Source organism: Biomphalaria glabrata, chromosome 13 (genome assembly GCF_947242115.1).
Source record: "Biomphalaria glabrata chromosome 13, xgBioGlab47.1, whole genome shotgun sequence".
In the NCBI taxonomy this organism is placed as follows: domain Eukaryota; kingdom Metazoa; phylum Mollusca; class Gastropoda; family Planorbidae; genus Biomphalaria; species Biomphalaria glabrata.
The window spans coordinates 6,716,384-6,733,704 of NC_074723.1; the positions used below are offsets into that span (position 1 = coordinate 6,716,384).

Here is a 17,321-nt window from a genome sequence, read left to right on the forward strand (position 1 = left end):
AGAAATATGGCAGTAATTGTATGGTTCTTTCCCTTATTTACGTTTTTATTTTTAAAGTAATTTTTTTTCTTCATATTTTGCTCGTTTTAATCCTCTGTTAAGTTTGTATAGCTTACATTTCATACTATAGCATGTTCACTATGCTACGGGAGATTCTGAGAGGGGTTTCCGTGTTGCCTTTAGGCGCTCAGTAAACACAACTCAGCTGTAGTCGGGTTTGGAACTCGGGACACATTGATAGGTAGCCAAACGGTTTATGCCTCTCAGCCAAACATCCCACATTTCACTGGGTGGTCATGGAGTTAGCGCTTCAGATTACTGACATATGAGTCAAGGTTCGAACTGTCTTAAATCTGACCTATCTTTAAAGTTACAAATGACAGCCCGTTTCATAACAGCTACCAGGTAGTGTTTTATTTGTGTGCATAGATGAAATTCTATCAGAAAATGTCTTTTTCACTAGAAAAATAAAACATATTTTTCTAACCTACAAATCCAACCCAATGACTCCGCCCCCAATGTTACTCGAGGTCTACTATGATTGACAATGACACGCCAACAAAATCAGATACCAACCTTTTCATCGTAGCTCCCTATAGCCAAGAACTGACTCGTGGGAGACCAGATCAGAGCTTTGATTCCCAGTGCTAGGTCATAGGCGCTGAACTTGGATAGGCACCTGCCGTCTAATGAGTACAGCAAAACTTTGTACTGGGGAATAGACAAACAGCAATGGTCAATGGAGTTTATAGGCTTTATAGGGAGGGGGGGGCATAAACATTGCATAGAGTCAGTAGTATATACAATAGACGCTATATATGTAGTTACAAGGAAAGTGTTAATGCAAAAGACCAAATTAAAAGGTACACAAAGAAGCAGGACTCTGGGTTTACAGTTTGCTACCTTAGTTTAAGTTAATCTTAGATATAGACAGTGTGACAAAATAGCTTGTGGTAGGGCTACTTTACATATCTTATGTTCACCGCTACTATCTAAGGAGGGTTCATGACTAATTTCATTACGTTTGGTCAACTGGTTCTGATTTCTATTGAAGACATAGGCCTACGTAGATACACATTCCTTACAGTTAGCTTTATATAGTAGATAACAAAGAGGACACCATATACGTCTATGTAATACATTGTTCCCAGACAAACAAAAGTCTTGAAAACTTTGACAACAGTTTTCTTACACGCGAAAAACGCACAAATACTTTTTTTTTTATGTTTTAGATGGTTCTTCAAAAGAAGACAATTTCATCCTAGACCTAAACTCACACAGAACTCAGGGGGATGCCGGCGGGCAGGGTTCGATCCTGGGAACGTCGAGGCGGCAGTCCAGAGCGCATACCAAAACGACTAGTCAAACACACATCGTTAGTGATGGCGAGAGGTTTATAACAGATCTGGTAGCAAGTGGGTGGTCACCGCCCGAGGACATTTTAAATATCACTATTTTGCTATAAGCGAGACCTGAAATTCGAATCCCGCCAAGATGGAATTTGAATTTAGAGATTTTTAGAACCTCCTTGAATCCGCCTAGCTCAGCGGTTCTCAACCTTTTAAGCTCGGCGACCCCTTTTTACGATTCCTCACTTTGCCGCGACCTCTCCGAGGCCCCTCCCCCCTTACACACACACAGCAATAGAAGAGTAGACAATAACAATCCATATTTTCGATGGTCTTAGGCGACCCCTGGCAAATCGTCAATCGACCCCCAAAGGGGTCGCGATCCACAGGTTGAGAACCCCTGGCCTAGCTCAACTGTGTACCTGACAACTCGGGAGTTAACGACCACAAGGCATTGATTTCTCAACACAAACCACATTGACGAAAGTCATGAGTGATGAACCAGAAGACCCTACTATCTTATTATTACGGGATAGTTTGACTTCACACTTATTTAAAAAAAAAAAAAAAACTATTTAAGACTTCCCAATTTTAAGCGTGGGAGAAATATCTAACTGACGTCACAAACACGTGACACCTTTTTGACAACCACGAAATGAAACAAAAAATTATAAAGTAAAAGCCTACAAAGTAGAAATAGACATTTCTTCAACAAGCTCTAATAAGAAAGAATACAACTATTATAGTTTAGAACATTTAGATAAAAACGCTGGATCCGATATAGATCTACTTTGTTTTACAGTCCAAAATTCAAACTGACAATGACACATTTCACAGGGTCACGTGGTAGGATTGTAGGGATAAAATCACTCAGATGAAACCAGATTTGGCGTCATGAAACATGAGCCGGAGGAAGAAGAAAAAAAAAAGTCTGGGTAACTCGACACCCACTCGTTCTAATTGTCTCCCCGTGATCCGTTACTTTTCAATACCACAAGAAAAGAGTTTAACAGAGGCGTATTCAATAAATATCAATTAATGGAGGCTAAGCACATCTATTTTGGAGATTTCCACCAATGGCGAATAACCAGTGGCGTAGTTAGGTATTTGCCATCATTCGGGGCCCCCGGGGGGGGGTTGTCTTCTTTGGAGCCCCTCCATTTTGCGTAATATTTAATATAAAAACAATTTCGAACACCCATTTGGGCCACCCTCGAGTGAGGGCCTGGGGGGATTTTCAAATTATCCCTCCTCCCTAGCTACGCCACTGCGGATAACCGTTACTAGTTAGCTTTTTTTGGTGTATCTGGTGTGTTGCAAAACGTGGGCGATAACTTGTGTGCACTTTATGGCACTGCACAATCGAAACTCTAAGCCACAGGCCTATATATTATATATGTGTGTCTATGTTGTAAGCTCTTTCGCTTCATGTGTACATCTTATGATTTCCTTTGGCAGCAGTGATCTTTCGAAATAACGTCTGTCATTGATTTCGTTTAGTAATTAGTTTGTCTTTTTCTACTTGGAAATCATTTACAAATTTCCAGTTTTTACGTTCTTACGCTTTTCTCTTTAAGTTACCTTATAGAACCACAGCATGTCTCTCTATCGCTTTCTCCTCTTCTACTACGTTATTGTATTTTATTGCTTTAAAAATGTAAATGGAAACTTTAAAAAAAAAAATCAATTTATATTTTAAAAAAAGGAATCCTGAGTAGAACTATCCCCAAAATAGCATTTAAATCAAACCTAAAGTCACATTATAGTTTACACTACTGTTCAAATTTTATATTTAATTTATACTACAATGATTTAGCTAGAGGTTTGGTTACAAGCATTGGACCGACAAAGCCCGTGGAGGGGGGGGGGAGGGATATGCACACATTACGCATAACATATCCTGGTAATGGAATGTAGATAGAACACCAATCGTCATATTGCGATGGGAAAAAAAAACCGGGAATGGAAAAGGGGGGGGGGGAGGAGAGTTTCTACCATAGCAGGGCGTAACCAAAAAGTTGTATGTTTAGAAATTAGATTATATGTTGTTTTCTGTATGTTTAGACTATATGTTGTTCAAGTAAGCCCACGCGATAACAATGTTTGTATGGTGTGTGGTGTTACGTGTGGTAAGTGTGTCTAAGTGTGTGTCATTACGTGTAAGCATATGTGTGTGTGTGTGTGTCTACGCGTGTGTATTTCGTTCTTAGAAGTCATGGCTCCTTATTTCCCCCGCCTGTCAAATAGATCACATAACTGCAGCGAATGCGAGTGATTGGGTTACACGCGAAATTGAATCACAAAAAAGTCCATGATTTTGTTTCCCATTGAACTCTGGGTAGAGAATGTAAGAGACCGTGTCATCATGGCTTCCTAGATAGTGCCGTGTAGATCTGTTTAAGTTCAAGGTGCCCACGGGATACTATAAGTTCAGTTAGAAAAAAACGTTAGAATAATCAAACAAATATGTTGAACTTCCTATTTAGAAAACAGTGGAATGTTTGGTTTCTTTTTGTTTTTAATTTAAACCAAAAAAAAAAAGAGTTCTTGTAATAACAACACATTTTCAATAAGTATCAACAAAGCTTTACGTCTCATTGTGAAAAAAAAAAACAAACGATCTTGTAAAGGAAGCTTTTTATTTCCGATTCAAATAAAACCAGCCCCTCACAAAAGACTGACATACATCACCAATGAGAGCTGTTGATTCTGGCTTGAGAGGCCTAGGGGTTGGTCTTTGTCTGCAATTGGAGCGTAGTGCAGAACTATGGAAGACCCTAGCAATGGAATTGAGATGCATACATTGATCCTAGGTATCATCTACAGAGACCGATTAACAAATGAGGAGACTCGGAACATAATCACAAAGGCTACTGACCCCCACGATGACCTGATGACCACTGTTACAAAAAACGCAAACTAAAACTTTATGCCCATATCACAAGGTCATCGGGACTCGCTATGACCTTCCTTCAAGGAACAGTACCAAGAAAAAGAGGAAGATCGAGAAAGCGACAAGAAGAAAACATCAAAGATAGGACAGGACTGTCAACTGGAAGACAAAAAGACAAGAGAGGAATGATGGGAAATGGGCGATGGATCATGTTTGGTGCCCCAAACGGTTCAACAGACTGAAGGGATAGGTAAAGATAGTGTGTGCCGTCTGCTTTCTTTTTGTTTTGCCGACGAATAAGTAAGAGCTCACTTTAGGTTTCAAACATCCGTTACCAGGTATTTGTAGAGCTACAGGTGAAGGGATGGGGCGTACCACTGAAACACGTCAAATCTTTCCAATCATTATTTGGCTACTTTCAACATGCAAGAAAACCCATGTGGACGTAGGCATTTCAAAGGGAAGCTGCCTCGACTGGATCTGCATATAATTAAAACGAGTACACATACACATCTGTTCATTTAAAGATGTGAACTAGGCACGCTATTTGATGCCCTTGGAAACACGCCCAAACTTTACACGCACGAGAAGCGTACTATCTTGTCAGAAACGGGTCAACGTGACATCTGACAGCAACACTCAGTTGACGACAACTGCTGACAGACAACAAAGCTTGTCACCACGAATGTGACAGTTAAGATAAAAAAAAAAAAAGCCAAGAGACCAAATGACCGCCCTGCTAGCTCTAGAAACCACGTGGTGCAAGACGGACAGTTTCGGTTGTGCTGCCATGAAGAACCGTCTCTTGAAAAAAACAACATCAAATACTTAACTTATGCTGGGTGATTCTGAGCAATGGGTCTTACAATTTTGTTTACACCCCATAAGAAGTGTCTTAAGTGCAAACGGGCACGCGTAGCTGAAACTTTCCACTGTCGCCAAAGACATCTCCTAACAATGACCTTCAGAGTTTATTTACGGACCAGTCTGAAACTTTGGGAAATACTTCACTTTGCCCCGCGTTCCACCCGCCCTTACAAACTGGACCAAATAAAGACCTACATCTTTAGACAGAGAAATGGAAGAGAAAAGGGGGGGGGGGAGAGAAAACTACAAAATACATCTTGAGGACATGGCACGCTTCGCTAGACACTCATACAGAGAACTATAGAAACTTACTATAGAGTCCCCAGTTCTGCTAGACAGAAAGATACAAAATAACATGTTCCAATTGAGTGCCTCTGGGATGCGCCGTTACAACTGCCGTTACAACTTTACTATTTTTTTTATGTGTGAAAATATTCTCTCCCCCCTCCCCTCTAGTCTGTTCTTACCAGCAGACGCGACAAGTAATGGTTTGTTTCCATGTCACCCCCTTCCCCTTTCAAGAAACTGAAAGATTAAAATATAGAAACTAGTAAGCTATGTATTTGAAATAACAAGCCCCCACACAGGTTCACGTTTTGCATGGCTTCAAGTTAGTCTATGTCTTCAACACAGCGTCAATGTCTTTCACGTATTAGTTGCTATAATTGGGATAAAGTGTGCAAGGCGTATTTTCTTTTGTTTCGTATATTTACTTCTTACTACAAAGCAAAAGGTCAGTATTTTTAAAAAAACTCATTTCGTTGTTTAGGTACACTTTTTCAAATTGTTACTACATCTATTTGGGTTACGGGATTATCAGTCGACGAGGAGGTTTACAGCCCCCAAGCAAAGGTCTATAATCTAAAGGGTGCTTAATAACATCACCAGTACCACCCAACGACCTCGGGCGAAAGAAAACACTTTACTCATCTGGAAAAAAAAAAGGTCCTATTTGTTTCAACTGATCAATGTTGAGTGCGGTGGTGCCCAACTCTGTTTGGCTAGGAGGAGGGGGGCGGCATTTTCTTCTTTTTCTTTGAAATTGTCCTAGGAGTTGGAGTCTCTTGGAACTCTAGATGTAAATGTTTTACATGCCTATTACACACAAAACGCTGAGGCTAGATGCGAGGTCGAGTACCGAGCACACCGGGGAAACTACCCCATATTCCTTCTCTGTACTACATCACCCGTGCAGGTGTCGCCATAAACATGACCCTTTGAGAAGGACGATGTGTGAATAGTGAAAAGTGATGTTTTCTGGGGGATTTCCTCTATCCACGTCAGTGCAATGGGCTCGATCCTTCTGTAACCCAATGGATGGGATTGTGTTTTGCTTCCCAGTCGTCTCGTCTAACGATCAGACAAGCTGGTCGAAGGTTGGGCATCAATGAGTTAAATGGTAGGTTCTCTATAGAGGGCGAAGCAAAGGATAAGAAAGGCATAACTCCGATATGACCTTTATAGTTCCTATACTCACTTCTCTCCCTTCCCACTGTCCTGCTATACAGATTATTTATACAGAAATATACATACAAAGCACTCACAATATATGTCAAGTGATGAATTTTCAATTTCTCTAGATAATCATGTCATATAAAAACAATCAAGAAATGATGATCTCAATATAGAAGAAAAGAGATCAGGCTCCACTCTACAAGACGAAACTGGTTAAATTTTGGAGAATGTCTGCAACTCCAGCACTTTCCTCAAATGGACTTACACTGACCAGTGGATTAACGCCCCTGAACCAACCTGGCCAGATAATGTCTATCTATAGCCAGCAGGGTGCTAACAACAAATCACCAACAGCAGCACTTACAGCACCCAACAGTGCTTTTCAATTCCAGGCTCAGCACTGCAGCAGTAACAATGGATCCTTTTTTGAGGCGGACAATCAACAAGCTAGCTCCACAAGGCAACAGTCACAATCTAGCAATGAACAGTCAACATTAGCTAGACAGGTTGGTTCATTACTTTTAAGTTTATACTTGCATAGCTGCTATTTAAGTCCAAACTGCCTCACACAGGTGTTATTTAAGTTTATACTGCCTCACATAGCTGTTATTTTAGTTTATACTGCCTCACACAACTGCTATTTAAGTCCTAACTACCCCACACAGCTGCTATTTTAAGTCCAAACTGCCTCACACAGCTGTTATTTAAGTTTATACTGCCTCACAAGTTCAAATTTGAAGCTCTAATTGATTTGTTCAATTGCTTTACTTTCAGACCATCCCACTTCACCCTTCGCAAAGCAGATCAGATTCCAGATGTCTACCAGCCCCCCTCAGTATGTCACCATATGCCAGAAATGCTTTACAGCGTCAAATGGCAACCATTAACCTTAATCCAAACTGCATGTGAGTGCTGTCATTTTATTTACATATATTGTAATAATCACAGGAACTAAAGTGACTGATCTACCCAGATCATAGATGACAAAAAGAAATTGCAAGTGTCCTTTGAATAGAAAAACTTAACTTTAAAATAAAATAAAAAACAACAACACTGAATCAGTTATTTACTCACAGTAAAACAGGAATCCCAAACACACAAAACTCTAGAATCTGGTGACCATTGAAGACCCCCAAGGTCATCTGTTTCACTTTCAAAATGCTGTTTAAAAAATACAGGATTAAATAGGTATAAAAAAAAAAGAATTCTAATGTTGTTGTTTTTTTAAATTTAGTATATTATCATTTTTTTGTTGCTTTATTTTCAATTAATCCTCTGTCATTATTGTGTCCTAATTTAATATTGACATGTTAAATTGAAATGATTGGACTAAAACATTCATCCAATTAACAATCAATCACAATCTTAACTCCATTCTTTCTTTCTGTCCTTAAGAAAAAAAATTCAACTTACTCTGACTAAAGACCAAGCCTGACATGAAAAAATGCTAATATGGTCTTTACAATCACGTCTCTCTGCCAGGGCCATAAATTTGCCATTTTTGCTAAAATCCAAAGCTGAAACAAAAACAAAACATGACTATGAATTTGACAAAATGCTCATGGGTCATTTATTACAACGCTTACATCAACTCACTCTGTCTGATAAAAAGTTTGAACATGTTGTTTCTCCCACAACCATTCTCAAATCAAGTTGAAACTTTGCAGAATTGTTTCTTGTACCAGAAAAAAAACAATATTCAATAAAAAAAAAATTAACCAATTACTTAATTAATGATTGGTAATTAATTTTTTGTTTGGTATCAAAAGAGGGAAAGAAATTGTACTTGACTGATGTGGTGATATAAGCTAAACTAGTCCCCTTAACTTATACTTTGTTACTTAACATTTTGAACCTAAAAATAGATCACTATAAAACCTTCTATTTTCATAAGCACTTCACTGGCAAAGTCAAGTTGTACAACTTTTAAAAAATATAAAATACATTGATCACAGTAACCTTCACAGAGATACCCCTTTCTTTCTCTAACCTAATTGATACAATTATTAATATAAGCTTTGTTCTTTTTTAAGAAAGTATTATTTTTGTTTTTCTTTTTTTAATAACTTAAATTAAAATAATAATTATTTGATTCAATAATTTTAAAAATAAGTGTTTTAAATACTGTTTATTTCTACCTTTATCACATTGTTTCGGGTATCGAATGTACGAAACTGATTTGGTGACCAAGGACCAAACTGTTATTCTCAGCTGAAATGTACAGAACACAATGTAATCTTGCATAACTGTAACTAACTCACCAATTTCAAACAAATATTTTCAACGAATAATGTTTTTTTTTTAAATTAAAAAAAAAAAGAAAAAGCAAACATTTTCTTTTTAAATTTGACACCAACAAAACACGAAAAAATTACATTGAAATCAGCTGTAGTCAATATATGCCGCCCATCTGGACTCCACACAACAGAACTCAATCCTGCCGAGCCTTCATCTATTTTACAATGCCAATCTGGCACCTCTAAAGACCACACCTATAAATAAGTAAATTAAAAAAAAGTTATTCCAATTTAAAAAAGAAAAGGAAAACAGGAAGCATTGCCTCTATTGTACACTGCAGAACTGAACTGTGTGATAGATACACTGAGACTTGTAAGTTCTTTAAAATCTAGAAAAACGAATACTGTTAGAAAGAGGTCTATCACAATATTTGTCAGACAGACAGAGGATTATGTTTACTGAAGATTAGAACATAAAGATAGTGATTAATTGAAACAGAACTAAATTTTATTACCTGAACCAGACCTCTTTTAAACATACCACAAAGTATAAACTGTGAATCACTTGACCACTGAAAGAAAACATGCAGATGTATACACAAGTTTTATTGAATATTATACGCCAATTAGAAAAATGTGTTTATATAAATAGTTATAAAGGTATTGAATGATGACAAACTAATTGGCAAATGAATTTTAAAAAATCATTTTGACTTTCCCTCCTCCAATTTCTTTTACAGACAATTTGTATAAAATTAGATGAACTTTTTTTTTACACAGTAATCAAACTTGATTTAAAATGAGCACTTTGCACCCATGTACATTAGCAATATAGTAATAAAAGATGGCAGAGCTGATAATAAGCTAACCTCTATATACTGAATGGCATCTAGACAGGAGTAGAGATGCTGGATTTGAAGTGTTTCTACATCCCTTACAATCAGTCTATAGTCAACAGCAGATGTCTGAAATAGATTGAATACTAGTTAATTACAAAGAGTGAAAGAAGGCTTTGATTAACAAAAAAAAAATATACACACTCTACGAACCATAAACTATCATACATAATTTGAACTATTACCAATCACGCATGTTTACAAAATGTGTACAGAGAGTGTTTCAATTCACTTATATGTGTGACCTAATATCATATTTTAGGTGTAACAAGTCTTTAGGTAGAGAAAACTGTAAGCACTTTTTAAAGAATGTGCAGCCTCCTTTCAAAAATTAAAACACAGATGTTGGTCATGTTGAATGTGTATGTTTTTTATTGCCCATATTTTATCTGGACTAGATCTTGATCTAGTTATAAATAATAGATTTATACTAGATTATAGATCTATACAGATTTAGACTACATTCTAGTGTAAAAAATATACATTTAGAATATTCATAAGTTCATAAAGTCTACAATTTGAACTTGTAAAGTAAAGTAGATCTATTAATTGTAGTTTAAAAGTGGAACTAATATTAACTACCAATTTCAATGTGCATATTTTGCCATATCTGATGCATTCAACCACTATTTTAGTGTGGGCAAACAATTGTGTGCGCATGCCTGGAGAGCAAGGAAGGCATGTGTGTGGGTGGACGAGGGTTAGAGAGTCGGTGTGCATATGTAGTGTCCCACAGAGAAAATAACTTGTTCTCCCCCTATCGCCGCGAAAGTTATGTGGGGTAACTCTAGTCCAACTTACAGAAATAAAAGAGTTATCTTTCCATCACTTTTTCATCGAGGGTTAGAGATACTGCAAGTGTGCGTGGTGTCCCGCATGGTTGGGTGATGTAGAGAATTATATATGCAGATTAATTTTATCTTATATTTTAAAATACAGACGTTACTTCAAAAAAGAAGATGATTACGTCTGGCGTGTTAAGCATGTTAACAAATGACTAAAATTCTGCCAAGTCATTAGTTTTCCTGGCTGGCTCAGGCAACCCATTCCATGCTATAATAGTACTAAGGAAGAAGGAGCATTTGTACAAATTTGTCCTAGCATATGGAATGAGGAATGTGCCTTTATCTTTCTGAGCATTTAATTAGTTTTTATTTTTTTGTATTTGAATATTATGGTTTTATATCTAGGTCTAGATGTACTATCTACATCTTTGACTACTATAAAAAAAAATTATGATTAGATCTAGATCTAGTTCAAATTCAATTTCAAGACATTGAAACCACAATGAAGGAATGATCAATGTCAAATACAATAATAATAATAATAATTAGGCGTGTCTTCAAGTCTGAAGATTAGTGACGAATGCAGTATTTCCTGTGGCTACCCAGCCCCAGCTTTGACCTACATATTTTGCCACACCAGGGCAAGCATAACCATTGTCCGCAGGTGGTCGATTTAGATTTTCTTTTTGCCATATCTGCGTTTGTGTCAAATACAATAATGATAATTATAATGTATGATATCTAGACATTATTGAAATCTATCACATAGGGTCATAGTGACTCATAGAGATCTAGTCTTAGGTCTAGATTCTAATCATATATATATTATATTATTCTATAATAATATATATCTAGGAATCTACTATCTAGATCTATATTATTATATATAGATCTAGAGTCTTATACTGACAGATCATTTGTTTTGATTTGAATTTCATATGATAATGATTCTGATAGTCGTATTCAAATCATCTAATTATTATAATTAAATTCAAATTCTAGTTTAAAGTCTAAATCAATAGATAAGTCTTCGATGATCTAATAAACTCTGGTCTAGATTTATTAGTAATAGACTTAATATTTATAAGTTAAAGTAGTTTAGACACTAAGTCTGACTTAAATTGACTAAATTAAAACCAAGTGTGTCACTAAGAGTCACTAGAGACGAGTATCAATATTATAATTGTAGACAATGTAGACTATAGACTTTATTACTTTATAGAGGTCTAGTATAGACTATAGAGTATAATTATTTTTATTTATAATAATACTAAAAGATATTTACTCATCATAAAACTTAAAAAGAGACTCAATTAGAATTTAGTTTAGACTTAGACTTTATTTCTAAAATCAGACTAGAATAGTCTTTAGTCTAAATCTAGTCCTAGTGTCTTCCTAGTGACAAGTCTAGTAGAGTCGAATAGACTGTTTAACTCTGTCTCTGTTACTAGAATACAGTTTATAGTGTTACACTCTTCAGACTCTTGAAAGAATGTCACTGTCACTAGTGACTCACTGGAGCTAAGTAGTAAGAGTTCATTAGAGTCTAATCAGTCTTCAGAATCACTGTCAATCAGTCTAGTCTAGAGTCTAGATCATGATGTAGTGATCTATCATCTAACTAGTCTAGTCAGTCTAGTCAATCTACTAACTAGTAGTACTACTACTAGATCTAGTACTATGAGTCATGAGTCTAACTTCTAAGTCTAGTCACGACTAGTGATGATTGATAGTGCACTGATGCAGACATTGAAGTATGATTGTAGTCTAGTGACTAGAGTCTAGTTAGACTTAGACTCTAGATCTAGTTACTAGTAATACTAGAATACTAGTGACTAGTGTCATTAGTTACCAAGAATTTCCCATCAGGTGAAAAATTACACAATTGTGTGGATTGTCGGAAAAGTTCAGAGAAATTCATTTTGATCAAGAATTTTCATCGATAATATTGGGTAAAGTTTACAGACATAAACTTTCACGCAGACGTAAATCTAGTACATTTACTCAAGTGTTGACATGTGTGAATCCGCCATTTTAGTTGTTATGTGTTTTAGTTAATCAGGGGCAAATACGTTTGATTCTTTTGAAATTAAATATTACTTTTATATCAAATAGATCTATTTAAAAAAATAAATATGACGTAAAAATAACATAAAGCGAATTAATATTAACGAATTGTGATCTATTAAATTTGGTAATTAGTGAATAAAACAATTGCTGCTGAAATATTCCCGCGCTTAACTACGTGTCGACACGGTGTCTAAAAATAATTCCTTGCGCGAGGATATATAGTTCAATAAGTTTTCGTATGAAGCTGTAATGCATAAAATTTAAACGATTTTAGTTAAAGTTATAGCTCTTATACATAAAATATAGATTCTAGACCTATCTTGCAATCAAAAAAAAGAATGAAAAATCTATGGTGTTTAAATATTTGTATATTTCGATATTGCACGTGCTAAATAAACTGGTAGCTGTGTTAGCAGTTGGGGGTCAAGTACAGTACCGGATTATTACAACACTGACCCTTTGTTTGTTTGTGTTTGAAAGAGTTATCGTGTCGTGTGTTGGAAATCTGGCTTCCAGCTCAACAAGAATTTTTCGGATATAAATTTCATATTGTGTACGTAGAAATAGATTAACATATCTAATTAAATTATTTAATTATTAACTCTCTATCTTATATATCTTATATAATACAGACGTTACTTCAAATGGATCTAGCATTGGGTTTGACTTTAGTTTTCAATGTTTTGATCTTGAATTCTTGATCCTATTCATACTATTATTCATACAACATAGTCCTAGATAGTAGATCTCTAGTCGATGGGAAGTTTTACCCTAGAATTAGAATCTAGATCTAAATCTAGATGAAAAAAAAAGTAGATTCTCTGTCTTGTCTACTCTCCTAGTCCTAGTTCTATAATTATTTCTATATAGTCAATATAGATATATAGATCTACTATCTAGTCCTATACTTATACTTATAGAGTTATACTTACCCGGTAAGTTACCGTATACTGGTTACTAGATCTAATACTATACGACTAATAGACTAGATCTAGATCTAGATCTACATACTGATACTCATATATAGATCTAGACATAGATCTAGTCTATAGACTATCTATCTATTATTCTAATTCTAAGTAAGTTACTGAGTAAAAGTGATCATTGACTGAGACGGAGTCACAGTGAGTGGCAATTGACAGTCTTACTAAAAGTAGTAAAAGTGTAGTAATTTAGTAAGTCTACTAGACTGACTATAGAATCTAATCTATTATAAAGTAATATAGAATAGATCTAGAGATACTACACTACTACAGACATTTACATTACTTTAAAAAAAAAAGAAATTTTTAATATTAATTAAATATATATAATCTAGATTTAGATATTGACTAGATCTAGTCATCTAGTGCTATATATTACTAATAGATTCTATGTATAGATTATAGATGTATATACTATCTAGATCTAGCCATAAATAGATTCTAGATCTACTTTAGCCTTTAGGACTAGAATCTACTAATCTGCTCTGTAATCTTTAGTCACTTTAGGTCTAGATCTAGACTCTAGACATCTAGATCTGTAGTGTAATCTAGATAGAGAATAGAGAAGACATTATTAGAATACTAGCATTACTAGATCAAGAATGTCTAGATGTCTAGACCTAGACTCTAGTATTCTAGAGTAGCTCAGTAAATATATGATTTATGATAATGATCTAGAGATGTAGTCAGATACTGCATATTATAGATCTTAAACTTCATTATTATTTAGATCTAGATCTAGAAAATAATCTAGATTTAATTAATAGTCTAAGATCCATAGTCTATTATATCTCCATTTTTTTTTGTATATATATTGTAGATCAGATTAGGTCTGATTATAAACAGGTCAAGACTAAGACTTCTTCCTTATGTTTATAATCATGAACTTCATAATCAAGTCATCTATGTCTAGCTAGAGTAGTCATCTAATTCTAATTCCAGATCTAGTGACTATACTAGTCTAGCCTAATTATATTCTTTTATCTACTGGCTAAATTAAAACAACTTTGACTTTAACTTGGGTCTAAGTCTAAGTATTAATAAAAGTAATGAAATGAGTGGGTCTAGATCTAGTTAGAATGATTAAAAAAATTAAGAAGCTCCCATCTGTCTATCTGAACCACTGTTCTGTCTGGGAGGAATCTAAGCAGATGACCTGTAATTTTTTACATCCTTATTACAGTGGATGGCTAACATCGTAAGACACTTTGGTTAGAAGCTGATTGCACTGGGGAAACTCTCTCATATTCCTTCTCTGTACCACATCAGCTGTGCGGGTGTTAGCATATAAAACCTTCCCCTGATGAAACGTGTGTGGATACTATAGGGACATAGTTGTTGGGGGATCACTTCCATTCCCTCTAGTCTAATAGACTTGATCCCTAGGCACCCCAGCAGGGGTCTTGCTTTGCTTCCTTATCAGCCTTTATCGAATCCTTTCTTCTAAGCATTGTTTTCACCTGGGCTTCACATTGAGGCTGAGAAGAAGTGCCCGGGATCTAAATTCTACATCTAGCTTTTTAGGTCAGTGAGACTCTAATTTAAGTATTAGATCTAGCCCTTAATATGACTTATATTCTCTACTAGATCTTGTAAAGAGTCTATATAAAGCTGTTGTTGCTTTAGTTGTTATCCATGTTGGTAACCATACAGTAGGACTGCTTTGGCATTAGAGTTGATTAGAGTTAAAGATTCTCTTTTTTTTTTTTGGTCTTGCTAGGGATGTGGGCAGATTTACATATTGGTTTTAGGTGTTTATTGTCTTCATCTGTTCCACCTGATATACTGACTACACTCCCAAGGTATATAAAACTATGTACTCGGTCTGTGGTCTGAGAATCCAGTTCTGTGTCTCCATTTTGTTGTTTGCTTTTTTTTTTTTTTTGGTTTATTTTAAGACCTACTCTTTTTCCTGCTTCACTTAAAGCTGTGACCTTTTTGGCATATCTTGTAGTCTGTGCGATAATAAGGCTAGATGTCATCTGCAAATTCCAGCTCCTTCAGCTCCATTGGATTCCTTTCCCTGAATTAAGAGTAAGCTTCTTTTGTGACCCAATCCAATACTAGAAAGAGCAGGAGTGGTGAAAGAAGACATCCCTGTTTGACTCCTGTTGTGACTGGGAATTCCTTTAACAGTTTGCCACTATAGACTGCTGGGCAGGTGAAACCATCATAAAGGTTTTTGATGGTTGTTATTATTTTATTTGGAATCCCGTAGTGTCTCATTACTGCCCAGATAGCTTCTCTGTCAAAATTATCAAAGGCCTTTTCAAAATCAACAAACTTTATGTAAGCATTGCATTATTTATTAGAAAAGCTCGAGTTGAGTCTAGCACTTATGAAGTAACAGATTACATTATTTCTATTTTAGTCTAGTCACTCTAGATCTAGTCTACTATATAAAGACTATAGATCTAGATTTACTTAGTCAGACTGTAATCCACACTCATAAAGATGTTACTAATATGAACACTTGACATATATTTAGGAACACAGTACCACTATGCTAATCCCCCTCCCCATTCTCAAATACTGTTGTTATTATAAAATTATTCTACTTACAATATTCCTAGAGTGAGCTTAGGAACTTTTTTTTACAATTCTTATCAGCTTGCAAACTTTTCATGGCCAAAACCTGGAACTTGTCTGGACACTGAAAACGGCTGTAACCATCTTCAAAAAATTTGACATTTTATGTATATCATTGGGAAAAGATTTGTATTTACTTGCTGAATAGCCACCCAGGGAAAACTCTGGTTTGACCATTAGGTTTCTTCAAAATATAATATATTCTTTAAAATTAACTTTGCACTGGAGGTCTAGGTAATTTTATATCTTGAACACATGTCAGCAGGTATTACTGTGTGTATTCGTTAAAGAGTTAAATAAACATACATTTTGTGCATCTTAGTCTGGATCTATATGCCTATCATTGGAATTTTATATAATTACTCTGAGTAGATTTAATTATACATATATGTGCTTAACCAAGAATTTTTCTAGGAAGGGGAAGGGGGGGGGTAATAAAAATGTTCCATTTTTTAAATCTATCATTTATAAGTTATTGAGAGCTAAGTAATCCCTGTAACAAGTCTTTTTGTCTTTTTATATAATTTTTTTTTATGTAACTTGTTTTGTTTCTGTTCTTGTTATTTCCTGTTGCAAAATCATGTATCAGTTGTTTTTGTTTGACTTTTTAGCTAAACAATGTGGGAAAGTGATATTTCCTTTGATTACTACACATGTCAATAACGTGTGAGGCTATGAACTATGATTGTTTTAAGTGATCACTCTCCAAAAGATGTGAGAACATTGATTTCGATTGGGTGATCTTAAGAAGATCCTTAAATCTTGATCTAATCAAGATATGAAGATTGATAATGTAGTATAAAAATATAAAAGAAGAAAACACTTTTTTCCCATTCTACTAATTAGATTTATTAGTCATTCTCTAACAGTTGATTCACATGATAACATTTATGTTTATACTTTTTTTTTTATGTGCTCAGGTATGGCAAGGTGAAAGTTCCAATGTCTCAGCTATCAAGCATTGAGAGTACCCTGAGTGATCCCATGTCTCAAGAGACATTCAGTCACCTCTGGACTGTTTTGGAAGGATTTGGTTCTCAGTAAGTTTAAATGTGGTGTTAGTCTTTACTGGCCAGCTGATGATTTTATTTGATACAATTAGGTAACAAGATTCAGAGAAATTAACTTGATATTGTTGGGCTTTAAAAGAGAACATGGTGTGATAGTTGAGTGTTTTTTTTTTAAGTGCTTTGTTTC

General features: G+C 35.3%; 2 protein-coding genes across 6 annotated transcripts in view; one reads left to right on the plus strand and one right to left on the minus strand.

Annotated features, from left to right (window-relative positions):
* Nucleotides 1-17,321, minus strand: part of LOC106059143 (WD repeat-containing protein WRAP73-like) — a 43,890-nt gene that overhangs the window by 23,455 nt on the left and 3,114 nt on the right. Inside the window, exons 1-8 of one of the 3 annotated variants that reach the window (XM_056007339.1) lie at nucleotides 12,335-12,538; nucleotides 9,671-9,766; nucleotides 9,317-9,373; nucleotides 8,940-9,056; nucleotides 8,703-8,775; nucleotides 7,978-8,081; nucleotides 7,639-7,725; nucleotides 577-711 (exon numbers count right to left, since the gene is read on the minus strand). In XM_056007339.1, the coding sequence (XP_055863314.1) occupies nucleotides 577-711; nucleotides 7,639-7,725; nucleotides 7,978-8,081; nucleotides 8,703-8,775; nucleotides 8,940-9,056; nucleotides 9,317-9,373; nucleotides 9,671-9,766; nucleotides 12,335-12,403 (738 nt within the window). In that variant the 5' untranslated portion in view covers nucleotides 12,404-12,538. Of the gene's footprint in view, nucleotides 1-576; nucleotides 712-7,638; nucleotides 7,726-7,977; nucleotides 8,082-8,702; nucleotides 8,776-8,939; nucleotides 9,057-9,316; nucleotides 9,374-9,670; nucleotides 9,767-12,334; nucleotides 12,539-17,321 lie in introns of those variants that run through there. The other 2 variants (XM_056007341.1, XM_056007340.1) reach the window with 2 other exon arrangements.
* Nucleotides 1-17,321, plus strand: part of LOC106050970 (cellular tumor antigen p53) — a 46,049-nt gene that overhangs the window by 493 nt on the left and 28,235 nt on the right. The window contains exons 1-4 of one of the 3 annotated variants that reach the window (XM_013206070.2): nucleotides 5,672-5,842; nucleotides 6,690-7,070; nucleotides 7,339-7,469; nucleotides 17,045-17,164. In XM_013206070.2, coding sequence (XP_013061524.2) covers nucleotides 6,792-7,070; nucleotides 7,339-7,469; nucleotides 17,045-17,164 — 530 coding nt within the window. In that variant the 5' untranslated portion in view covers nucleotides 5,672-5,842; nucleotides 6,690-6,791. Of the gene's footprint in view, nucleotides 1-5,671; nucleotides 5,843-6,689; nucleotides 7,071-7,338; nucleotides 7,470-12,769; nucleotides 13,106-17,044; nucleotides 17,165-17,321 lie in introns of those variants that run through there. The other 2 variants (XM_013206072.2, XM_013206073.2) reach the window with 2 other exon arrangements.